The sequence below is a fragment of the Stegastes partitus genome, unplaced genomic scaffold (genome assembly GCF_000690725.1).
Source record: "Stegastes partitus isolate 25-593 unplaced genomic scaffold, Stegastes_partitus-1.0.2 Scaffold661, whole genome shotgun sequence".
NCBI lineage: Eukaryota > Metazoa > Chordata > Actinopteri > Pomacentridae > Stegastes > Stegastes partitus.
In genome coordinates this window covers 303,869-330,580 of record NW_007578392.1, presented here as the reverse complement: position 1 = coordinate 330,580, position 26,712 = coordinate 303,869, and the positions used below count along the sequence as shown (strand labels likewise).

The following is a 26,712-nucleotide window of genomic DNA, read 5'->3' as shown; positions in this document are numbered from 1 at the left end:
ACTAGTTTAGTTTGTGTTGGATGGAATGTGACGGTCAGATATATTCAGGTGTCACATGAGTGGATGTTGCACCACAGTGGACCTGTACTTTGAGTTATGTGAAGTCTCCAACATCTATCATTGTTTCGGGCTATTCTGCTGTCCTTCTGTCCAGTGATTTGTTGGATCACCTTCATGTCTTTGTTGACAGACACATCTTGATGGCTCAGATTGCTGCTGCTGCTGCTGCTTAATTTTAAAAAGTAAAGAAGCTCGATTTTGACAAAAATGACTGTCAGAAGACTAAATACCTGCAATCTTGTTGCAGGAGCTGCTTTGTTGAGTTCCACTGATTTCCTACCTGCAATCTTATGACTGCTGTTGGGTAAATGTTTTCATACTGTTCCCTGAGGCGTCTCCATCCTGCAGTTTATTTGTACACGCTGGTGAAATTAGCAAATTATCAAATGAAAACACATGTGGCCCTTGGTCATTGTTATGGCAGCATCAAAGTCCTGGCTGCTGACGAGGTGCCAGCTCGTTGCACTGCTCTTCCCGTCATTGCACCACGTGTCGGTGTGCAGAGAATTAAAATGGTGAGCGAACAGGCTTCATGCAGGTGAAGAAGGGAGCAGCACGATGGATTGCTGTTTTGTCAGTAATTTACAGTTACAGAGGAAAAGCACCGATTAGTGTGGAGGACGGAGAGAGAGCTTCATTCCTCATTCTCACTGACACGCATGCAAACTACACGGGACGTTAAAAACACTCAGCGTCCTTCAGACAGACAAGCTCGCCTTGAAGCACGGTTCATTAATCCTGAGTAGATGGCAACGGTGAACATGCTAACGTCATTTGTAGCAGCCAGTGCGGGGATACTGAAACTGATATTAGGACTCATGGCCGAAAGGGCTGCTGGTGATGTAGCAGGTCGGCCCTCTGCTGTCGGGTGATTTATACCGACTGCTGTCATTATCAGTATATCCTTGTATCATGTCTAAATCCTTTCAGGCTGTTGTGTTTGTGCATCCATCTTCTTTTCTTGCTCGTGAGGCGGCTTGAACCTTCACTTGAGGTCGGAGGGTTTTTCTAAACAGGGCTGCGCTGTCGATATTATGTCCACGGTGACTTATTACCAGGCTGGTGACAGTAAAACAATACAAACTGTACACTTGTGTCCAGGCCTATAAATGGAGCAGTGGACTGAATCAAGGCGACGGAAACAAAGAGCAGATTTAGTGTTTGGTACAGTGGACGTTTGTGCTGCATTACGGACAGGAAGCTTTCCATCAAGGCTTTGTTTGGACTCGCAATATTTAACCCGGGAACCTGCAGTGGGTGAATACATTAGGAGCTGCAGGCCTGAGGTGTGCACTGTGTGATGATATACATTATCTCAGAATAACTCATTCACTGTCCAGATTAGCCTGAGCACAGATTGAGAAGTCACAGCTGGAGCAGCAGGACTCAGAGCAGAAAGAGGGCAGAGGAGATGCCCGAGCCGGGATGGGGACCTGCTGCTGCAGCTGTCTGCCCCTTCACAGGAAGACCGAGTCGGCCGATCGGGAAACAGAGGCGGTGGCTGAGCTCCAGCCCTCCAGTGTGGAGAAGGAGGAGAGGCAGGCCGAGACGAGGTAATGCTGCTTTAACGGTGCTATCACAGAGAAACTTGAGTTGGGTCTTTGTAAAATTACTGCTTTTATGCATTGCAAGGCAAATCTGAATTTAACTGGCATGCAAAAACACATCACAGAAATCTAAAGATGTCGCAATAGTCTGCTGTCATCCATCATCCTTTTCATGTTGTTAGAGAAGGACGCTGTGCACCTGAGTAATTTCAGCTACTGCTCTGGAGGAAAGAAAGAGTTTCTGTAGCGCCGCTCTGATTGAATTCAGATGACAGTTGTTTCTGCCGCATTCTGTCAGAGTGTGACTGGAGCCACTGCAGAGAGGAGCAGGTCCCACACCGTCCTCATCCCACCAGACGGCTCACAGCTCCACTCATTAGTTTGCAGCCACGAAGGTGAAAGATGGATGTTGTATTCAAAAGAGAAACTCTTTCTGGAGGGCATATCTGAGAACTAACCAGGTTTTTTTTTGTGAGGTTTTAAGTTCAACAATTTCCAGTGTTTGGTTTAAAAGTCAGGAGAAATGTACAGGGGCTTTAAATGATTAGTATTATTATTATCTGGTAAGTTAGTAAATGACATTGTGAGTATTTAAGTTTTCTAGTTTACTGTAAAACTCCAACTTGCTGCCAACTACCAGTATCAAGGATGTAATAATAATATCATTTAATATTACTATATATATATATATATATATATGTGCTGGAATTCTTCTTCTTATTAATTATGACATTAAACATAATACCAGTGGTTCAGAAAACGATGTAAAAGGTCTTGTTGCTCGTGGTGATTAATCACCCTGGGATGACACAGAACCTTGCAGTCTTCTCACCTTCGTTAAGCGTTTTAACATTTTCATGTTCTAGCCGGTTTTACTGCTTCGGTTTTACTCTCGCCGCTCTCATCATTTCCAGCGTTAGCCGGCAGCTGTTTTCAGCTTTGGATGAGCCCTTTGCACACTACCTGCCCAAACCAGGTGAAGTTAGTGACCAGCTGGTGACTCGTGGTGTGTTGGACAGCTAAAGGGACAGGTGTTTATTTAGGGAGGGAATGTTCGTACCTGGGTGGCTGGTGGAGCGGTGGTTAGCACCGTCGCCTTGCAGCAAGGTTGTCGGTTGGCGTCCCGGTGAGGACACCCGGGATCTTCCTGCGTGGAGTCTCCATGTTCTCCCCGTGCAGCGTGGGTTCTCTCCGGGTTCTCCGGCTTCCTCCCACAGTCCAGAAACATGCTGAGGTTAATTGGTGATTGTAAATTGTCCGTAGGTGTGAATGTGAGTGTGCTTGGTTGTCTGTCTCTAAGTGTAGCCCTGTGATAGACTGGTTACCTGTCCAGGTGAACCTGCCTTCACCCTGAGTCAGCTGGGATAGGCTCCAACCCCCCATGACTCTAGTCAGGGTTAAGGTGTAGAGATGATGGATGGATGGATGTTTGTAGCTACAAGTGACCTTTGTTTGGCGAACTGAGTAGACAAAAATGTGAATGATAATACGGGACATTCATTACTGCAGCGGCTGTACTTGCTGTAGGTACGTTTTAAGGCAGCAATCAGAGAACAAGAAAAAACAAAAGCAGCTTGTGAACGATCTAACTGCTCTTCCTCGGTGGCCCATTGTTATGCGAGACCATTAAATGGTGCAATGTCCTGACTGGAAAAAATAAAAACAGTCGTAGGACAGACAGCATGCGACTTATCTGTAATCACACCTATTTTCATCGCAGCACCTTGAAGATCAGAATGGATTTGTCCGGTTAATCTGACGGCCTGATCACAGGATTTGTAGCAATAATCACGCTTCTTGTTTTACTTCCTATATATTCCTTAAGGTGCATCGTCTGAGGGCTGAAAAAGCCAACGTTTCAATAAGCTTATGTTCAGCAGCAGATTGAGTGTATGAGCAATGAAAAATGTTTCTCATTGTGGATTAGGCTACTCGATTGAAAATTGCTTTCCCCATTAATGGAATATTGAGTGTGAAAAAGATGGATGAAAAGGCCGCTGTGGCCGGCGCTGCTGGGAGCAGATGTGGCGGTCAGGGCAATTTCACTCACTGCAGCATTTATTGAACACATTGACGACACAGCTGTGTGATTTCTTGCGAACCGATCCAATTTAATTTGCTTTAGTGCAGAGATGCACGGCTAATTTTGTATTCATGAGCCAATGAATTCCTGTTTTCCCGCCTTGTTCTGCATCTTTATATTAAGCCATCAGGTGTCACCTTGAACTGTTGTGTGAGGTAAATAAGTGCTGATATCGGTGTTCTGTTTGGACATTTCTGATCCGACTGAGGCGTCGGTGTCTGTCGTGTGCATGTCGCGGTGTTGTGCTGTTCAGTGTGTAGCCACTAGATACTGCTGTTGTGTCTCCTGACAGTTTGACGGCATCTCACACATCGACAGGAACACAACATGAATACCACATTATATATTAATGTACAAATCATTCATAGTCATATCACTCCGTTCCTGTTTTTTTTCCCATCCTTTTGGTCCTGATTAGATCATGTCAGTGCATCCTGTGTCTCTGTTGCTTTATGACCTGCAGTCCATTTCACAGCCTTTGGAGTGGCTGGATGGGTTTCTGATTTGCTAACTGGATGGACTGGGAGGAATCACATTGGTTCTGTTGAGACTGTGTTGTTACTGCTGGCAGTTTGACTTTGTTCTGTGGCCCCCAGACTGACAACAGTGAGAGTAGGTGCTACAGAGTGAAGCAGGAGTGTTGACTTGGCGGTCCGTGGCGTGGATCGACCTGCACCGCCCTCACCAGCCCTCTGCTCTTATCTATATGTCTGTCTGTGGATTATTGAACCGGCGCTGCAGCAGCCCGAGACTCGCTGCTCTCCGTCCTCCATCCCTGTCTCCCCCCCGGCTAACCGGGATGTGATCCGATAAGGAGGACTCCGGGTGAGGCGGAAGGCTCTGGTTGCAGTCAGAGACCAAGGTCAGCACTTTGCCGGACAGCGCGGCGGGATGACGGCTGCTCATCTGTGGTAACCAGAAAGGCTTCAGAAGTTTCCAGCGGGTCGGGCCCGTCCCCTTTCCTCTTTCATCAACCTCCGTGTCGGGGCCGAACAATAGCGTGTTATCTTTTTATTCCTCCCGAGAGACGCTAAGTAGAGCTACGTTCTGTAAGTACTGGCAGCGGTACCGAGTGATCGAGAGCACAGACAGACAGAGAGAGAGAGAGAGAGAGAGAGAGAGAGAGAGAGAGGGCTGAAGCAGCAGTTATACTTTATCTGACACCCCTCGCTGTGTCCTCTCCAGCACACCCACCCAGCACACACTTGTAACGGGCTCAGCTTCCATACGTTCACAGAGAGCAGAGAGGTTGTTGGTTGTCTTCAGGATCAGGACAGATTTGGACATTTGAGACTTTTGAATTGGACTTCTGATCTCTAACTGGTGAGTAGCCACATGCACAGGGAGATGAACCCACAGCCGTCAGGGACATACTGGGACTGTCCTCAGTGAGCGATGAAGCTGTTCAGCACAGTTATATTACATTTAGAATGGCCCGGTCTGCTATTAAAAACCATATTCTAGTTGTTGTTGTTCTTCCTTATGTGCATACAGCCTTCTATTGTATGAATTCGTTCATGTTGCTGTGTGGTTTTTTTCTTACTTATGTAATTAAGTGCACTGAATTGATTAATTTCACAGATTCGTTTCAGTAGTTTAACAGTTTCTCCAGTGCTGCTGCGTGTGTGAGTAGTGAAGAAGTATTCAGATCCTTCACTTCAGTAAATGTTAAAACACAGAAAAACGCACTTAAAGGATGAAATGAAGGAGACTGTTTGTCCAGGAGTGCACAGGGGCCTCCTCCCTTTAAGGGTTATATGATTATTAACACAGTACGGGAGGATTATTCCTGTTAAACTCCTGTATGTTCCATTGTTTGATCTAAAACAATCATATTTCACAAGTTGTTGAAAATGTAAATGTGTGTGTATCTGCTGAATATGTTTTCTTTTCATATTTTCTTTGACTTTGCGCTAAGCTGCTATTTCCATTTTCTCTTCAGTTCAAAAACCATCAAACTGATCTGCTTTCTATCTTTAATCCTTGCGGCTGTTTTACACGTCGACTGGTTTGTATGTAGTTTTTTTTTTCAAAGCGGTAAAATTAATTACTTGAAGAGAGCCAGTGCACAGTTCAAATGGCTATTGGTGGTGATCAAATCCAAACATCTGTCAGATTGCTATCATCTCCACGGCGCTGAAGAGGTCTTCACTGGCAGCGCGAGTGCCTTCCACTCCTGGGGTATGCTAATGAGATGTGAAGCAGGGCATAGATGAATCAAGAGAGAGAGCAGCAGAGGATGAAACTCTGGGAATGAGGGCAACAGCAGGTGGATGCTCTGGCTGCGTGTCCATGTGTAGGTATTGTCAGTGTGAGCTCCCTGTGCAGGAAATGTTTTTCAGCTAAACCCCCCCAGCGCCCCTTATTAGCTGATAGAAGACGTTTGTAGGGAGGCGTAGTCATCAGTCTCTTCAGCTGTTGGGTCACAGCCCAGCGTTCACTTCCATTCCTCATGTTGTCTAATGTCTGATCAACTCCCCTCCTCCCCCCAGTTCCTCAGATCTGGCTGTTTATGCAGCATTTTCTCTTAAAGCGGTTTACCAGAGTCCTGTTGGATGCTGCTGTACTACAATGCAATGTGTGATAGGACAAAAAACAGGAGAAGCTGCTTTGCTTTCAAGATCATATCTTCATCAAAAATACTGGAAAGATCATTTTTAGCTACTATTAATAGAGTTTGCAGATTTTAAATCTATATACTGATGGTTTCACGTTCTTCTGTTCATCATGTCATCGTACCAAATATAGTATAGCACACAGTATAATGGAGTTAATCATTATGCAAGTTGTGATGCAGATTCTCTCACTTTCCTGCTATCCCTCCCTCATCAGTTCAGCTTTACTGTTTTCTTTAGTGTAGTTCCTCCTCCATCCTTCCTTCCTTCCCTCCTTCCTTCCTTCCTTCCTTCCTCCTTCCTTCCTCCTTCCTCCCCTCTCCTCTGCTGTGTCCTGCCCGCATGACTGCAGAGAGAATGGAGCAGAGAGAGCGTCCAGTTCAGGGAAATGCTCAGCCGGCAGAGCTGTGCTGAGGAAAGCATACATTAGAGGAGAGGAGAGGTGAGGAGGGAGAGAGTGCCACTACCGGGAGAGAACCAGAAGGGAAGAGATTATGAATATATGGGTTACGGCTAATGCTTCGTACCTGCGGTTTTACTTTGGCGCTTTGGGGCCTCTTACGTGATTTATTGGTGAGGTTGACTCGGCCTTAATAACACCAATCACGAGCCCGCCGGCGTCACAGACGGGGGACAGTTCAGTGATTGCATGTATTTTTAGCTCCACCTAAAGCAGCCCGACGCGGGGAGAGGCGGGAAAGAGGATGTTTTGAATGAATTGACGCCACGGTGCTCAGCGGAGGACGTCAGCAGCAGCAGCAGCAGCAGCAGCAGCAGCAGCAGCAGCACTACCAGCTGAGAGAAGTGCACACACACACACAGGGCAGCACCGAGCACAGCACAGCACAGCACAGCACAGCACAGCACAGCACAGCACAGACCTGCAGCTGACATGTTGGGCCAGCCAGGACAACCAACCTCACGCGTCCCTTACAAGAGGCAGCCGGTGTACGGGGCGACGCACAGGTGTGTATGCCAGCACCTCTCCTTACACATATGTGGGATTGCGCTGCTACGTAGCTGCTCAGGAGGTGTGTCTGCTGAAGCTCTCCAGCAGCTGCAAGAGATTTTCACTGCATGCCTTTAAGTATTTGTACAAAGTACAGGTGCAGGCAGGGGGATTCGTGCTGGAAAGTGAATGTCGTCAGTTTTACCTAAATCTTTGGATCGCTCTGTGGAGAGTGCACGTCTCAGTGTGTCCTAATGGAGCAGGCTTTAAAGAAATGGGAAGACAGATGGAGAGAGAGAAACTCACTGCAGTGCCTCATGATCACAGGTCACTGATCGCTGTGTTGATGTCAGCAGAACCGTGATCTCTCAGGCTGATTATAATATACATGCTGGATAATGTGGGGATGACTTGATGCAGTCCATCCCATTTCTCAGAGAAGCAGAGATAGACTTTTCAAAGGAATGTACTTGTTTACATGGGACCGCTCAGCCATTAGGGCTCAGCCCACACACAGAACAGACCCACAGAGATATATGTTATATATACAGACTCACACATACATCTGCTGTGTTTTACACTTTTCCCGTGCACTGGCTGGTGGATGCTTTAGTCATCCATTTTCCTGACTGTATGGTGCTTTTGTGTTGACTTAAAACTTAAAGTGTTTAGTCAGGATAGAGGTTAAAATTTCGACTTTGAATCGAGCCGACTACATGTGCTGCTGCTGCTGCTTCACATTAGCAGGCTTTAAGTCCAGGGACTCACCAGGTATGTGAACTTACAACCTACTGTTTTTTTTAAGCTACTCTCTGGTTGGTTGTGTAGTTTCTGATAGGGATAGGACACGCTACAGATCCAGCCGTTTGTTCCGTAGATCTGTGCGAAATACATCAAGCTTATTATCATTCTGTCAGAGTCTGGATGTCAGCCGCAGCGATAAGGTTACTTAGCCTATTTATCATTCCTGCATATACTCCCTCACCGGTCAGCCCTCCTGCTGCGCTCTCAGCCACATCGGCAGCCGGCTGTAAACACCAGACCGCAGAATTTCACCTGTGATCAGCAAATAAGAGAGGGAGACAGTTTGGGCGAGCTTGGAATCGATAATGTTTTCACTCCGGTGTATATATAGCCACATTTACAACATAGCTCACGCTAAACTAACGCCAATGTGCCTCTCGTGGGTTTGGTCCGGCCTTGTGCAGTGCTCTGTTTTTAATGAATTACATAATTGTCAGTGTAAACTTGGTCTGGTTCTACTCAGGGTGGTGAACATGTGATTTAACGTTTAGTTCACACAGTAATGTTCAGAGCAGAACGGTCACACCCAGCCCTGCTCATCCCTCCCGGTTCACTCCTACGGGGGTGAAACGCGGCCAAAAGCCAGAGTGCTTCATTTGCATGCTCACCTGATGCAGAGGTCATATCTTTGATTCGATGGCTGGACCGCTTCAGTCTAGCAGATGACACCTAAAATAGGTGCAGTGGACAGAAGAGCCGTGGTTAAAGCATCAGAGAAAGCAGGCGACCTCTCCTGAACCGCGGACATACTGAACATTTCCAGGGAGACTTAATTCTTCTAAGAATAGACATAATGATGATACCTAACAGAAGGTTAAAATAGTTTAAAAGGGAGTGCATTCCCTGTGTATTATTAAGACCGTGACCTTTTAAAATCCCCCCAGACAGTGATTTAGATCAGCCTCTGTGAGTGGGATCGACATTCCAGGGAAGGGACTGTTCTGGTGGAATCATGATCCTGTTGGCCAGTAAGAGTTTTATAGCTGTGCACCAGATGTGGCCCTTCCTCCTGCACTGATGCCCGACTTTAAAGAAGGCTACTAAGCTACCCTGCAAGCTTTCCCCACTCGGAGGATACAGAGGGCTAAAAATAGCCTTTAAATTCACTTACCCTCCGGCAGCCAAGTGGAACCTCACCTAATTTATTTGATCCATCAGTTTAATTCTCTTGTTGAGATGATAATGTGATGGTCTGCCTGCTTCAGCAGACAACAGGGACGCACGCGAGGGGGCTTCAGATAGCAGTAGCCAGTGTCTGAATCATGCAACGTGGTGATCAGGTAGTTTATGACAAACACCAGATAAAGAAGAGAGGACACTTCAGAGGGAACTGATGGTCCGACTCTGCGTGCAGCATGTTTATGCAGACCAGACACGAAGCCGTCCGCGCTGTCGTAATGTAACAAGACAGTCATATTAGAAAAACTCAGTTTGCATACTGCCGTGTGTTTTTGGGCCACTGGGGCCTCTGTGTGCGGTGCCTGGGTGTTGCTCAACGCCACTGAGCACTGCAGTCGTGGAGTAGCTGTGTTGTCTTAACCCTGTGCATCAGTGTAATGCAACTCCCCAGTGGGAGTGTGTTCAGTGGCTGCTTTTACTCTGCGACTGTTCGCTCACATTCTGTAACGAGAGCTGCAGGAGAGAGATCCCTGCGAGCCTGGAGCCAGTCTGAGCACATGTGCACACGCTGACACACACAAACAGGCTGCTGATGTCCTGCAAAGGAGGCAATGTGAGAAGAAGGTGTTGGAGTCTTGATTAGAAGTGTCTGTTCTCCTCCACTGATAATATGTTATAGACACAAGGTGCACCGTTGTGAAGACAGACCTGCTGCAGTGAAATGTGCTCTGTGCTGAACAAGCTCGGACACCCTCAGGGCCACGATTCTCTGCAGCAAAATTTACCAAACTAACCTTTTTTTGCCCTCATACAGTAGCTTCTGTTGTTGCTTAGATGGAATCACTTTGCCATTACCAGCGTAGCAAATCCGAAAGCAGAGCTAAATGTAATCAAGGATCTGAACAGCAGGTTTTTCTGCATGTCGGATACATTCCTCCACTGCCACTGACAACAGCTCCCCAATTCTAAATGTCTTTTTCTATATGTGTGGTTGCTTGTGTGTGGATGACTAGGTGGGGGGTATTTAGCGGTGGGATGACATAATAACGTCTCTGACACGATTGTGAGAGGGATTTAGACATGTTTCACAGCGTGAGGGTTAGCCCAATCCGATTGTTAGGGGATCCAGTGGCTGTTTATCTGCTCCTCGGCTTTTGGACAAAAGCACTGGCAAGTGACACGGGTTTCACGAAATGTACTGGAAAACAGGGATTACCCTGGTTCAGATAATGTAATCCTAAAGGACACAATGAGATTCAGCTATGGCTGTCCTGTTTTGTTTGTCTACATTGTAAAGGGCATTACAAAGGACAGCAACATGAGGACACTGTGTCTGGACCAGGATGGGTCCTTCTTATTTAACATTACAGCACATTAGTTTATTACGTAATAATATAGGTTTTTATAAATATAAAGATTTATAAAAGAGGTGGGAACCGTTGTGCCATCACATGTGGTTCTCAAAGAGGTTTTTTTCAAGAACATTTTTATTATTTGCAAAACTATTGAGCCACCCATACGAACAGAACAAGCTGCTCTGTCGTGTGTGTTGGGCTTTATTACACTATTTACTTACAGCTTGTGCAGCCTTTCACTAATGCCATACCAATAAGTGACTCAGCTACATACCTGTTTATCACTAATCCCATTAATAACTAAACTATATTCTGTTGTTGTCTCGTGAAGCGGACCTGAAGTGCAACACGAGCTGTGAACTGGAAATTCTGGATCTGATTTCTCGTTCATGCTGCGCTTGTCTGTTATAATTTGAGCTCTTTTTTTGGGTGGGGGGGGATGCTTGATTTATTTTTGATGTTGTGGGATTATGGGGTTTACAGATCAGGCAGATAATCTGACCATGAACATATGCAATTTGTGACTGTGTGTGTGCTCAGGGGTGTATGTAGTGTGACAGATTGTCTTACTTTGGCTGAATCAGGCAGATTCATGCTGCAGATCCGTCATTTGCTAAGAACCTGGGCGCAGACAGCTCTCCTGCGCTTGAAGACAGAAACATGCTCGGAATCAGCCTCGTGCACGTGAACTGCTGCTGCATGGGGCTAGCACTGAGATCCTGCAGGTAGGCCACGCTCGTGTCGATCCACTCGCTGTATGGATCTCCTTATAAAAAGATTTATTTGCATTGATTTGCATTTGAAAGGTGCGTATGTCTGCTTAGAGGGTGATGCTGATTGATTGGTCCAGTCAACAATAGGAACTCACAGCTGCTCTGCTGCGCTACGCTTCGACCTCAGATAAAGTGAAGCCCCCCTCCCACCTCCACCGTCTTTTCATTCATCAGGGAAACGATCCGATTTAACAAGCTCTACGTTTCTTCACTTTTGTTTGGCAACTCTGCACACTTCAGCGTTTTTTATTTACATTTTAATGGCAGCTGAGTACGATAAGCATTCATCTCTGACTGTCATCTGTGCTGCAGAATTACTGCAGAACTCAAGACAAGCTGCCTCAGTGTAAATTCTGTCGAGCAACGCTGGCAGCACCAGGAGGTGCTTCACTTGGATGTGCACATCCACCATGTTGGGAGATGGTTAAAAGGATGTGCAGCGATGCAGCGTCTTCATTACCAGCACAGAGTCAGTTTTATTGTAGGGAACATGCTGGGACAGTTCTGACACGGTTCTCTGTATGAAACATGATCTATGACAACCCAGTCTCACAGCAATACGTAAAACAGTCACAAAATTTAATCTACTGTTTCGTGTCTTGGAACACCATTCACTCAACTTTTTCGTGTCCCCACCACGAATTTGAAACCAATACATTTCATTACAGTTATCTTTCATGTCTGGGACACGTTTTTCCCAGTTCTGTTCACACCAGACCAGAGTAAAATGACTGAATGATTTACATGTAAAGTCAATGTGAAGACGCGATTAGACGCAAGTAAACGTCCCGCGGTGCGATTGACCCACGTCACGCGCGTCTAAAGAGAAAGTTGAAAAATCTTAACTTTTGCGATCTGATGCGCCGCGATGGCCAATCAGCGTTAAGATTCTCTGGTGACGTCAACAACATGATTATTTCATTCATTTTTGCAACTACACCGTGATTACTGATTGATTTACTCACCCCAGGAGATAAGCAGCCACATTACTGTCCAGGGCAGATCTCAGAGCTCAGCAGACGGGCTGTCCCTCTCCTCCAGTCCACACACCAGAATGCTGCTCTTCAACTTAGCCAGCTAGCGAGCCCAGCTGCTAGCTATCGCAATGCTAGCGGGATAAACCTCCGCTGGCTCCTCGTCGCTGTGGTCAGCTTGCTCCTGCTGGGGCCGCTCGTCCGTGTTGTTGTATGTGATGAGGAAGAAACATGGCTCTATGTCAGCGAGCGCCTGTAGTTAGTGTCCTGGAGGGACATCCTGGTACCGATCCTCTCCAACAGGTAGTCAAACTGGGTCCGGATCAGCCCAAAACAGTGTTGGAAGCGGCCGTCATCCAGGCGCAGATCCTGGAGAAGGTGGAGGAACTCCCCGAGCTGTGTGCGTCACTGGGGGGCCCCATGGATCCGGCGTCTGGATCGCGTCAGTCGCGCCAATGACTTGAATTCAGACACAAATTTTGACGCGCGATTGACGCGATTCATACGCGCGAATGAAGCGAGTAAAGTCAGTGCACATGCGTCCAAATACGCGCGTAACGCGGGACTAGCGCGATGAATTCGCGTCTGGTGTGAACACAATATTATTTTTGAAAAACTTCGGCTGATTGTGAGTGTTTGAAAAGGGCTGTAATCGGCTGATTTAATCGGGCAGCTGATGAACCGGTCGGGCCCTGAAGTCATGATATTGGTTTGTTGGGTTCAGCTACAGATGACTGTTATCACCACCGCTCACTGCTCAACAGTCCCACCGGTCTGTCGCTCCTTTTCCTGCCCAAGCCTTTTGTGTATCTCCTGCCTGAGATTTTCAGCTTTCGCATTCCCCCACACTTCACATCCCCTTCTGTCCTACATTGCACAGCGAAGCGATTAGCTGTGTTTGGCTTTGTGATGTGGTTTGGGCTCTGCCTTTAGCTGCTGAGGCACAGGATGCAAAACTCAAGCAGATGCTCCAGTTCTGTGTCCTTTAGCTACGGGGATGTTGGAGCTTCAGGTTATAGAAGAAAGCAATTGATCTAGTTTTCTTTAGATTACTTCAAGAAGGATACTGGTTTATTTCAGCCTTAACGTGGCTCTTGGGGTTCTAACTGTCATGCTAACTTCATGCTCTTGTGGAAACGAGGATGCAGATAGGACAGCTCTCTGGAACTGTGCAAACAAGCAGATTTCACTATTCATTTTAAAACACTTTTAAGTCTGACTGAAAGTGACCACACTGTTGTAATTTTGCATCGTAGTAAATTATGAACATGTATTGCCACCTTGTTTGCTGTGCCAGGTAAAACATACTGTAGTCCATCACATAAAAGGGCTTTATATTTATCGTATGGAGAGTGTTTAGTCTTCCTGGTTTTGGTCTTGTCTTCCATCTGACTTTGATCTCCAGCATCGTGATGTCTATCAAAGCTGCAGATTCCCTAGTTGCAAGTTTGGCATCAACACGTGTCGAACAACAGTTTTGCTCCTGAGCAGAGCAGTGATCAGCACCACCAGCTTCCTGAGGCTCGTTCAGGATGCTCCTGTCTTTCTGCCTTTGCCTACATCCTCCATGTCTTTTCTTCCAGTTGATTTCTCATCTGTGGACTCAAGTTTGAATAAGTACGCCTCAACATCAAATCAAAATGACCCGTTGTCATCCTCATGGTGATCCACATTAAATTAATACAGATAACAGCGTCACTGATGTCAGGCTCCACATGTAAAAACAGACCAGTGTGTGTTACAGGGTGTGCTGGTGAGCGAGTATCCCTGAGTATAGATCCCTAGTGCAGGTAGAAGAATGCCGTTCCAGGTGGCTAATTTCAACGGTCACCTTCAGTCAAGCTTCAACAATCGGCTAAAATGACTCTACTTTTATTTTGAAAAGCTGCAAGGAGCTCATGCTGCTTGTCGCCATTAAACCCATTCGCTGTTTTGTGCAACTCCTTGTTTCCACGAATCTCTGCAGCGGAGACGAACTGTGTGAAGTTGGTCTGACACGTGGAGCCACAGTAACAATATTCATATATTAATATCAGAAATGTTCTAGGACTGGTGTCACAAAAGATAGATTTCAAATCCAAACTACAAACTACCAGTGTTCCCCTCCCAGTAATCCCCCTGGAGTCTAAGCCACTCCCCCAGTCTTCTCTGCCTTCACGCCGCCATGCACTCCTGGAAGGATTCCTCCAGGATCCTCTCAGCTCCGTCCTCACAGCCATCATGATGTCGTCCACGTCTTCTAAACGGGTCTCCTTGATGACCCCCTTGAGCTTGGGGAAGAGGAATCAACCCCACAGAGCCAGGTGGGGTGAGTAGGGAGGTTGCTCCAGCACAGAGATGTTCTTCTCAGTCAGGACCTGCCGGATGTTGTGACCAAGCGCGTTGTCATGGTGAAGCAGCCTCCACTGGTCCTGACACAACTCTGCCTCTGCTCTGGACAAAGCAAACGCTGCAGGATCTCTTTGTGGACGTGTTGGTTGGTCGTCTGAAGGGGAAACTCCTGGTTGGTAGTTTGGGTTTGACATCTATCTTTTGTGACACTCGATGTCTAGCAGTCTTGTCTCATTAGAGTGCCAAATGTGCCACACTCCATCCCGATTGCATTGTTTTACAGAAAGATGTCGTAGAAAGCCTTCACATCTGCTGTACCCATCATCACCTGTCAGCAGGAGTAGAGTTGTGTCAGTGTGAAGAAATCATTCTGGGTTAGTTGGAACATAATTACATGCATTTGATGAAATTAATTCTAATTAGGAACTTTTGCTGATCATTCATTCTGCTGTGCTAGCCGGCAGTTGTTAGCCTGCTTCATTCTCATCACGTTGACTGTGCATTTGCATCTGACAGTCAGAGTCAGTCGAGATCTCCTTCGTCAGGACCGGCTGCCTTTTACTTGACCTGGGATCATTTGAATGCACCACGACGTCCGTCTGCTTCCTGACTGGCTTGCCTGGGATACATCTACAGCGTGCTGAGGTTTATCTGCTGCAAAGCCTTCTCAATAAAGCGCACTTATTGATTGACATTATAGTTTGATGATAAATTTGATGCTGTTTATCTTAAAGATGCTGCATCACATCAGTATAAAGAAAGATGAGCATGGTACTGTGAACCCGTCAGCACCGGTACAGTCTGACCTTCAGGCTCTACACGGTGAAACGTCTCTAACAAATGGCCAGAAAAGCAAAGTCACACTTTACTGGCTAAATTACACGAGTCGTCTTGTACATGACAACGACAGGAAGATGGACACGCATCCAGAAACACAGATAAGGTTTTCCAAAGGAAAGCCTGTAACGTGATAGTTGAGAAATATCTAATATATGATTCAAATTAAATTCTCTGTTCTTGTTTTTTTTTTTTTGTGTGTAAGTGTTTTTAATATGGGCTGCAGGTGGATCAGTGGTTAGCATCGTGGCCTCACAGCTAGAAGGTCACTGGTTCGCGTCCCAGTGAGGACACCCGGGATCTTCCTGCGTGGAGTCTCCATGTTCTCCCCGTGCAGCGTGGGTTCTCTCCGGGTTCTCCGGCTTCCTCCCACAGTCCACAAACATGCTGAGGTTAATTGGTGATTGTAAATTGTCCGTAGGTGCGAATGTGAGTGTGCTTGGTTGTCTGTCTCTAAGTGTAGCCCTGTGATAGACTGGTTACCTGTCCAGGTGAACCTGCCTTCACCCTGAGTCAGCTGGGATAGACTCCGCCCCCCATGACCCTGGTGAGGATGAAGGTGTAGAGATGATGATGGATGTTTTTAATATTGTTCTGTTGCTGTGAACTAATATGTGAACAGTTTTTGTTCTCATACAGAAAACATAAACTCTCATCTGCCTCTCTCAGAATGATTTAAAATGTTTTGGTCAGATAATGTTTTTAACACCAGCTAGCGTGTTTATCTTCTTGAAGCTGCAGACTCAGCCTGTGGGGGAATCCTTGCTGTACTGTATATATTCCATACAGGACGGTAACAGAGGACGAGCAGCTGCCGGTGTTGTCCTGCTGAGTGCTGATGTGTATAGTTTTCACTTTGCAGCTGGGTTCACTGTGATAGTCTGTCTGAGCTTCAACTTTCATGGTCTAATTCCTCCTTGAGGGGATGTCACTGGTGAACATCTCCCTCTGACCTGCAGCGGCTGAATGCTACGTGTCACAGTCATGGAGCCTCGGGGGAACAGAGGTCGATATGTTACTTCTCATTAACCTCAGCTTTCCAAGGCAAGTGACTCCTCGTGCTCTGGAGCTCTTTATGTGAGGCGGCTCACAGCTTTGATGATAAAGCCCGACTGCTCTGGAGGTGTGCACGTGTTGGTGTGTGTGTTGGTGAAGGACTGCACTGCAGAACGCCTTTGAACCTCCCCTATTGATGTGCTGATCTCATTGGGAGAAATACAGAGGCACGAGAGAAAGGAGATATCGGCTATCCTCATTTCAAAGATTTGATTAGTTTCCGTTTGGCTTATCGTGTCAGATCCCAGAGACATGTGAGGGTTTATTTGTTGTCAGTAGATGAACTCCGCTGACAGCATCCGTGTGAAACTACGGCTTGAGACCCGCCACATCCTCTGATGTGCTTGCAGACTGTATCACATCTCTTTTGCACCGTCAGGTTGTGATGCTTTTGCTGATTGTGTGTTTTTGTCTCTGTAAGAGACGTTTGCTTTGCAAAATCCTCTCTCCCGCAGCTTTCCGCTGCTCCAAGAAGAGATTTGTCAGGTTAGATAAAGTGTCAAAAAAACTCAAACCAGCTATGTGTCTGCAATGCTTACAATTACAACATGAAAGATTTCTATATAATACATCAGATTAATCCTAACTACAGTAGAGACGAGCATCTCACTCTTTCTTACTGAGAACTCTTAGATTTACCGCTTTTACTCAGTTGGTCAGGTGGATAGAAATCCACTGTAGATTTTAGGTTATTATTGGGTTTTTCAATCGCATTTTCCTCGGTGAGAAACACCAAGTTAGTCAGAGTTAAGTAAATTAAACCTTGAAAAGGAAAGAGAGAAAAAGGGCCGTGTCAGTCACTTTAAAGGAGAAAATACAAGAACCAAAATACTTGCCGATCTGTTCCTGCTGTGGCTGCTCCTCAGGCGGTCCTACAGAACACCCAGGTTTGGACTGAGCCTGCCCTACATGACGAACATTGTAGATAACATTCAGCAATGTAATGAAAATATGACTTATGATAAATAGACAAATATTGAAGTGCACATATCAGCCATATGAGTCCCATGTCCTCCTGCTTTATTGGGTACAATCCTAAGATAGACCCCCAGACTACGGGGGCCGACGTGCATAGACACAAACGAGCTGCACGTGAATGCGTTGCATGAACAGAAACGCACTGCAAAAGGAAAACGCTGCATATCCAGTCACACAACGGAAGTGCCCCAGGCCTCTAGGGGCAGTAGTGAGAGGCAGACAACGGTGAGTGAGACACTTAACGTTAGTTGAGGGAAAATCTGTATAAAAAGGTTTGTATTCTCTCCATGGATGAACATAATAACAGAGAGAACACAGAGACGGTGGTAAAACACTGACTGCCTGCAAAAGAAAAAAACGCTGCATATCCACTCACAGGCCTCTGGGGGCAGTGTTTAAGTCTTTAGCTTTTCAGTCACTGTGATTATTTGGGTGCTGAAGTGGTGTCTCCCTGTTCTCTCTGTTATTATGTTTATCCATGGAGACCAGAGAACAAACACCTTTTTATACAGATTTTCCCTCAACTAGCGTTAACTGTCTCGCTCACCGTTGTCTGCCTCTCAGATGAAAGGCTCACTACTGCCCCTAGAGGCCTGGGGCACTTCCATTGTGCGACTGGATATGCAGCATTTTCTTTTCGCAGCGCGTTTCTGTTGACGCAACTCATTCACGTGCAGCTCGGTTGTGTACGTCCACGTCATTTGCCCCCGTCGGCCACCGTACAAAACATTAATGAAACAGATTAAGTTACGATAACTGAATAAAGAAATGAAGCGAATCATTCTGAACATGTTTTTATGAAACAAACTGAACACGAACACCCAGCCAATGAAAAAGAGCATTAATTGCATGAAGACCTTAGGAGAAGCCAAATTCTGACAAGTCTTGTTAGCACAAATGAAGACCTGAAGTAACGGTGAATTGTCTTTGCTCTGGATCATCAATATTCAGCAGGTAAGGTGCTGGATAAATCAGTGGTATTAAATATTGACTACATGCTGCAGGGACCCTTCATTGATTTACTGCCTGAGCAATGGCTGCTCCAGAAAACTTCCCAACTTTCTTCTTTGTCACAGCATATCGCTGTCACGATCGATCCCAGAGATAAGTGCTTCTGGAAACCATTTTTATTGTTGGGGCTGGAGGCGTTATAAAACCACAATTTCTGTGATGGATAACTTGAAATCACCCCTTATAAATATTTATCAGTCAGCTAAATTTGTGCCAGTGGAGCAAAGGAGGACGCTGAAGTGCCTACAGTCCCGTAGTTCTTCACTCCTACATGCCTACATCACGTTCTCTTCCATCCAGACAGCCGCTGGAACACTTGCAGCTTGTAACGAGCAATGCAACAGAGAGCACAGCATCCCTGTAGGAGCGGTAATGTGGGCTCATTGGTCTTTGTGACGTCTGTGTCTGAACACTGGAGGTAAACCCTCAGAAAGGTTTTTTTCTGTCTCCTTGGAAAAACATAATTTCCAATTTGGCAGGCATGAAATGAGATGTAACCGATGGGCAGCATCTGTTTTTAGTTAAAAGGTTTTATTTTGTGGGCGGTTAGCGGTTAGCAACGTCAACATTTTCACTCAAAGCAATGCTTCTTTTTGGTAATTGTGTTGGTGAAGACAGTGTTTCCGTGCATCGTGATTCGTTACTGCTGGTCCAGCAGAGGCTTCTCTTCCATTCACTGTCGCACAACTAACCGTCGCCTTGCTCATGTTTTGGAACAGCTCGGCCTAAAGGACAGTTGTGACTGCAATGAAATGTGCTGTGTCAGAACTGTGTGTGCCGAATGCTAATAAGATGACAGCTCTTTCAATTTCTGCCAGTCCTTTTTGTGTGACAGAAGTTCAAGTCTCTGCACCTGTTTCTGCTCTGCACCGGGCCTGTTCCAGCCTGTCTGCGCCCAGTGCTGCTCGAGTGGTTCTCTGGATGACTACAAGCTCCATAAAAGCAGAGCTGAACCAAGGTTTTCCTGTTTCATTTATCCTGCATGAACGTGTCGCTGTCTTTCAGCAGGGCTGTAATCGCCGTCTCATACTGTCAACTCAACTCGCTGCTGCGTTTCTAAACAATGAAGATGATGATGATGATAGTCGTGAATGAGTGCAATGAGAGGGAAAATCCAGTCAGTCGGTGCTAAGCTGGTTTCCCCTCATCTCCATACTGAATCACGGTGGAATCTCCCAATAACTCTTTGGAGGGACTGCCAAGATAATTCTTCCACAAATGTCAGGGAAATGAGGCTGAGCGAGGCGGCTGCAGCGCTCCTCTATGAAACTGATAAAGGTCAGTCAACATGTGGAAATCCTGCTGCAGAATGCTTATCTGCTTAATGGCTCCCTGCTTCTGGAGACTGTGCACAGGCTGCTGTTATTAAGGCTTAATTATTTTTTGCCTCCAAGGCTTGGGATGCTACAGGGCGTTTCTGAAGGCCTATGATATCTCTGTGTCGTGATGTAACGTCCTGTCACACGCGGTAACACATTCACGTCGCCTGGGGGATGCACAGACGTGACGGTCACAGCAGAGGCCACTAGCAGTCAGTGGCACATCGTTTGGCCTGCCGTGTGTGCATATATGCATCCCTTCTTTGATTTGCTTTTATCTTTAACTTTAGACCCCACAGAAGCATATCATCAGCGCACAAACAACTTGCTGAAATTAATGATACATTCATTATGGCTAATTGCGTTGGTCGGGAAATTAAGTCAGCAGCCCGACCAAATTAAATGATTGCTGTTATCTTGTGATTAGTAGAACTGCAGAGCATTGATTCATGTTTTCCTTCACTCAGAGTTAGAATTTGAGGTCAAATGCAGACTACTGTGGGACATTTATTATACCAGAGTGACTTTAAAGATCCATTTCTGTTGTAGATTCGTCTCCACGAGTCAGCGGCAGCCTGAGCAACCACATCAACATCTACGACACTGCTTCTGTTGAGCATGCGTATAAAGATAAAAGAAAAGAGGCGCTGATGGAGTTGTACAAAAATAGACGTTTCTCACATGGTCCTGCTTTTTCTATGATCTGTTTCAGGCGTATCAGGTTTGTTGTGTTGGTAGCTTGCATAAGTTGCAGTGCGACATTTAACCCTATTCAGGGCTTTTGGGGTCTTTTTGACTCCAGGCCGTTTGGTGTAGGTCTCAAGAATTGTTTTTACTTTTGAAGATTTTTTTAAATATAAAAAGAGGGACATTTGGAACCAAAAATATGTCAACTTATCAGAAAATGTATTTAACTTAGTATAAACGTCTATAACGAATACCAACACATATTTTGCACATATTCCTTCCAGTGGTTAATTAAAATAAATTTGTTAATTTCAGCATTTGAAGGTGCTCTATGAGCTACAGCATCTCAGACCAACACAGACATGTCAGTCAAACATGCTGTCATGTTTCATTTGACACCAGAAGGTCGTGTACATGAGAACCAACACAAAAATAATCCACAACTGTTAGCTCTGTTAGCACAGTAAAACACACTGAATGGCACCAATGAGCTGTCGGCAGGTTGATTATTATATATTATATTATTATTATTATTATTATTCACTGTGAGGCCACCACAGACCCACAGGAGCAGATTAACAGACAGCAGAGAAGCAACATCAGGAAACACAACACACTGAGTTGAAGTAAAACAACCACATCCATCCATCATCTCTAAACCTTAGTCCTCACTAGGGTCATGGGGGGCGGAGCCTATCCCAGCTGACTCAGGGTGAAGGCAGGTTCACCTGGACAGGTAACCAGTCCATCACAGGGCTACACTTAGAGACAGACAACCAAGCACACTCACATTTACACCTACGGACAATTTACAATCACCAATTAACCTCAGCATGTTTGTGGACTGTGGGAGGAAGCCGGAGAACCCGGAGAGAACCCACGCTGCACGGGGAGAACATGGAGACTCCACGCAGGAAGATCCCGGGTGTCCTCACCGGGACGCCAACCGGCGACCTTCTAGCTGCGAGGTGCTAACGGTGCTAACCACCATGCAAGGTGTTGCAGCAAAACAACCACATATTAGGCAAAATATGAATATAATATTTTGTTTTGAATCCTCTGGTTTTTGGGGCTGAAGGCTCCAGACTGCACTTCTGCAGGAGGTCAGTTTCCGACTGTTTATAAAATGCAGACAGTTTCAAAGGGAGGGACTCGTGTTGGCGTGGCCAAGCCGTCAGATTGGCTGCCAAAACATACAAGGAATAATCTTGGATTACGACACACACAGAGCGAGTGTGACTTAACTCTCTTCTTAGGACGGCACGACTCCGCTGTGTCCCGTCCACAGGGAAACATAGAAAGTAGCAGAAATAACAGCCATTCGTGCTTTCTCTTGGCATCTGGCGCCCCACATGACTCTTCCAGAGTTTTCAGACACCACATTGACACTGCAACACTTCATGTGAAGGCCACATGGAGAGAGACAAGAGGCTTTTCTTCTTGCCTGTATTCACAGCACTGAACACAGACGCTATGAGAATCAAGAGCTCTCAACACGAGAGCTCTTGATTCTGTACCGCTCTGTCTTCATTTTTAATGTACCACATTGTCTGAATGTATTTAAATTTAAATCTAAAAGAAGAGTCATTGAACTATGTGGTTTCTAAATTATGTGTAAATGAAAACGAGAGGTGAAACTGTAAACTTAGACAGTCCTCCATCCCTGTTGTCTGTCAGATTCAGGACTTAACGTTGGCTTACAGTGTGCTGGTACCACCTGTTCTTTGGTCTGCATTCCCCAGGATTAGGTTCAACTAGCAGAGGTTACAGGTCGGTGTTACTGTTAAACCAGGACTTCAAACGGAGACACCTTGAGGTGCCCTTGAAGGGGCCCAAGAACAAGTTGCAGTATTAGTATATTAGTATAAATCTGTTTTATCTTGTGTTTAGGATGAATGTTGTCGACTGACGCTGATGTGTGTTTAAGAGTCCCTCCTGCTCATCGTTTCATGAAGTTGCCTCTAAAAACCTACATAGAGCCACAAATCAGTATCGCAGAACGAGAATGACTTGGCCAATAGAAGGAGATTATCTCACTGTGAAAAAGCAAAACATCTTCTGTCCTGTAGCTGCAACGCTGCCCCTCAGAGGACACAAGCAGACAAACACTGACCAGAACCCATCAGACAGACCCGTTATTTTGACAGCAACCTCACACCAGTGTGATATTTTTCCCGTGACCACACTGGCGACTGAGGCACGCTACTTCCACCCCCTTCAACAGCGGCTACGTCACATTTCTTCTTCAGACTCGTTTCTGAGAAAGCGGGAGGTAGAGGTGGAGAGAAGAAAATGCAAAGGGAGGAGGATCTGATAAGCCAGTGAGGCACTCCTCTCGTGGGTGGGAGACAGATCTTTTACCGTCCACCCAGCAGGAGTGGAAGTCAGGCAGCACACTGAAGCAGGAGAAAGTGGAGATGAAGAGCTCCCCCTTCAGCCCACATCCGGCTGGCTCCACTTTACTCGGGTCTGTGTGGATACCAGCTGCTATGAGAGACACTCTCTGCGTCTTCCACCTGCCACAACAATGCCGAGAGGATTTCCATGACCTGCAGCACCACGGCGAGTCCAGCAGCTGATTCATGATGAGCCACAATCTCATGACAGGTGACTATGTTCACTGTGTGTGCGTAGGCCACAGTGTGTAGTTAGAAGAGATCTGGGCTGGTAGTGGGAACAGTTTGGGGAATTCTCTTTCTTCTCCTGGGGTTCCTTCCTAAGTTTTGTAATAAGATGCAGGAGTATGGACTGTAGGGGATGGATGGTGTGATCTCTGTCTTGCAGTAGATGTGGAGCAGTTTGGAGCCTCGGTGTGTTTTTACAGAGAGAGAGAGAGAGAGAGAGAGAGAGAGAGAGGGGTGTTCAGCCCACAGAGCTTTGCCCCTGATGCCCCTGCTGTGAAGACTTAACACTTGAGTTGGACAGGAATTACCCTGAGCCTCTTTTTTTTGCTGAAAAAAAAAGTGTGTATGGCATGCCAGGGCTGAGCCGGGGACGGGGACTGCAGTTGTTGCAGCAGCGAGCGAGCGAGCGAGAGAGCGAGAGCATGCTCTGATGAATTGGGTTGCAGTGCTGCTGGTTCTACACATTCCTTAAAGAGGTTTTAACTGAACTCAAAAGCGAGACTCTGTTCTCAGGTCGTTAAGTTACTTTACGTCTAACTCGGTTCAGCTGATGTAACAGAACTCATTTGGATCAAGTTCGGTTTACGAAACAGTTCCTTTTAATTTGTAGTCACCAGATTTTGGAGCTGGGGTTAAACTGGGCTTTAAGGAGACGTCTCCTCGCTCTCTGCCAGTCGTCGTTTATCTTCTTTATCTGGCCTGCCGGAAACAGAAACCCTGCTGACCCGATGGCTCACGGTCCTGCACACTGTAACATGCTGCCGATGATTTGTGACTAACTGTTGACATAAGTGTTATTGTGCACCGTGACAGTGTTTCTACTGAAGGGGAGATATGTTTAAACCAATAAACTATTATCCACAGTATAATGTGTGCAGCAGCACTGCTGTATGACAACATTTGGAAACTTGGGAGGAGAGCGGATTTAAATTAAATCATCTTTTGACACCACTGCAATGTGATTTTTAAAAAAGTTTTGTTGATCATTTCAAATAAGGTCTTGTGTGATGTTGAGTCATGACCCCGTACTTGTGGCTTGCAACCACATCTAACTGACAGCAAAGCTGTTCCTCCACTACATAGTCTACCAGGCACTGTGGTCGCTCTTGTGCAGCAGGAGTGTGTGTTCCCCTTCGGGACAGCGCTGTCACAAGCTCTAATGGAAACTAGTTTTCGGCAAACAAATAGACCTTCTGTGCTGCAGTGTTTGTACGCTAACTGGGGATGCTGCAAATTCCATGACAAATAGTTCAGAAATAATGCGGCTGAAACAAAAGCCTCAAAGAATGCAGATTCCTAATTAACAGGGGAGGCTGGTGCAGTGCTGTGTGTGCCCGGCGTAGTTCAGCACATTATGAGTTGTTAGTGGGAACGAGCCGGGCCTGGTTCTGCTTGTGTGTCGGTGCATATGTGTGTGATGTACACACAGCCATGAATGCATGTGTATTTATTTTTTGATGTTATGTTTTCTGTCTGTGCAGAATTGCATCATTCCCTCTGAACTTTGTTGAAATGTCAACTCATAAATCTTTCCTCCCCGCTCGGTTTGCTTCCCCTCCCTTTGCTTCACAGCGATGCAGCGAGGAACCACCTTCTGCTCGTATCCTTCTGCAGCCTTCTAGCACCTTGTAGCAGCAGCTGTCCTTCAGAGGATTCACCCCTTACTGCTTGATATATAGTCATTTATTTACTCTCGGCACACTTTAAGTGAGGATAGTGTCAACATGTTTATCTCAGCCGTTTGTTTATCTGTGCCTGGGTGCATTTTTATGAAGCAGCAGCAGCAGCAGTGCATCCAGCCTCTGCACAGCAGTATTTACTTTGTGTTTTCATTGCAGGCCTGCGCTCAGTGTTTCTCAGCTACTGTGGAGGAATAGTGTGCATGGTGGTGATAAGAGGAAAGAAGAGAGGGTCAGGGGAAATTAAATAATCACTAGCAAAAGGAAGACTTGAAAGCATCATTTTGTACTTAAATGTATTAATGCCTCCAGTCTTCTAGACTTAATGTATGTTGTCCTTACACTGCGACCGACAGCCTCGGCTACGTATGAGTAGGAAGCTCAAACACCTCTTTGCTGCTACATGTTAGTACAATAAAATGTGATGCAAATTACTTAAAAAAATAAAAAATACTTCAACAGAATATGCGTCTTTAAAACTACTCATGTGCCTCCAAAACAAGAGAAACAAAAGATTCATGAGCCAGCAGCGTTTTACAGGATGTGTCACAGCTTGAGGGGATAATGGATGTTAGCACTGAGGAACCAAAACTAAACAGAGACGCTTAACACAGTGAACGATTGGAGTTTAGCCCACCGTGATTGTTAGATGAAAAGATGGACAAATAAGATTAAAGCACGAGAAGTATCATCAGAGTACAGTTTGAATGACCAAAGGCTGGTTCAGGGCGACAGCGTGTCCGTTTAGTTTAGACACACAGATTTAAACCGAGTGAATATTACTGACATGACCAAATATTTCCTGGATTTTTTTCTATTTTGTTGTGGAATGAAATAGCTCAAATCTCAGTCACATATAGCAACACCTCGGAGAACAGCGAATACAATCACAGTCATGTTGTGAAATTTCAATCCTCTCGGCGCCGGCGTCATGTGACAGTAACATGCGTTTATGCTCTAGTTAGAGCAATGAATGGCCCCATCTAATTGAAATCAATAAAGCCTGTTGGGATGGCTCAGGGATAGTGCTGAGTCCTACACTTTGTGTAAAAGAATATGAGCTGTGGTTCACTGAAGTGCTACTATGGATTTTTCGTACTGTTAACTGAGGCGTCGTCGTGAGCTGAGAAACTTTCCTGCGGTTTTGCATCCAGCAGCCGCACAGAAGCGCAGAGACGCAGATGTGCAGGGAGTTGATCGGGCAGGAAAATGATTAATGACTTGGTACTCATTTCCTTCTCTCCCTTGCTGTTGTTTCCTCCCCTCTCCTGCAGCCACAGCCTGAGAGCTACATCGTTCCGGCATCCCGTGACTGGACAGATTTCCCCTGACAACACAGAGTACACGCTACAAGACAGGTGAGCTGGTCTTCTCAGGTGAACTCCACTGTGTGCCTGAATGTGCAGAGAAGTTGGTGCAAGACTGTGTGATGGGAGTCCATAAACTGACTGGGAAAAGGCCCTTCACTTTCCCTTTTTCACTCTCCTTTAAGCGTATCATGAGAGGGGTGGGAGGACGTGTATTCTGCACAAACGAGAAGAGTCTAAACAGTCGACTTTCAGTTAACTGTTCAACAGGAAAATGAGGTGCATTCATAGTCAGAGCTCCAAAGGATGGGCGATTGTTAAACCAAACTAAACGTACTCACTGCTGTCATGGTGTCATAACGGCGCTCACACGGCACCAGAAGCTTTTCCACTGAGTTCTTTAGAGTGTTTCCCGAATGGAAGAACTGAAGCCTACACATGCTTCTAACCATCTGACTTCATTATACCAGTATTAGGTCCCATCCATACATCATCTGTCCAACGCTTATTCCTCACCAGGGTCATGGGGGGCGGAGCCTATCCCAGCTGACTCAGGGTGAAGGCAGGTTCACCTGGACAGGTAACCAGTCTATCACAGGGCTAC

At 46.0% G+C, this 26,712-nt stretch overlaps 1 protein-coding gene across 1 annotated transcript in view; it reads left to right on the top strand.

Moving 5' to 3' along the window:
* LOC103363465 (pleckstrin homology domain-containing family A member 7-like) overlaps positions 1–26,712 on the top strand; it is a 74,657-nt gene that overhangs the window by 6,575 nt on the left and 41,370 nt on the right. Inside the window, exon 4 of the mRNA XM_008290243.1 lies at positions 26,076–26,159. Within this exon, the coding sequence (XP_008288465.1) occupies positions 26,076–26,159 (84 nt within the window). The remainder of the gene's footprint in view (positions 1–26,075; positions 26,160–26,712) is intronic.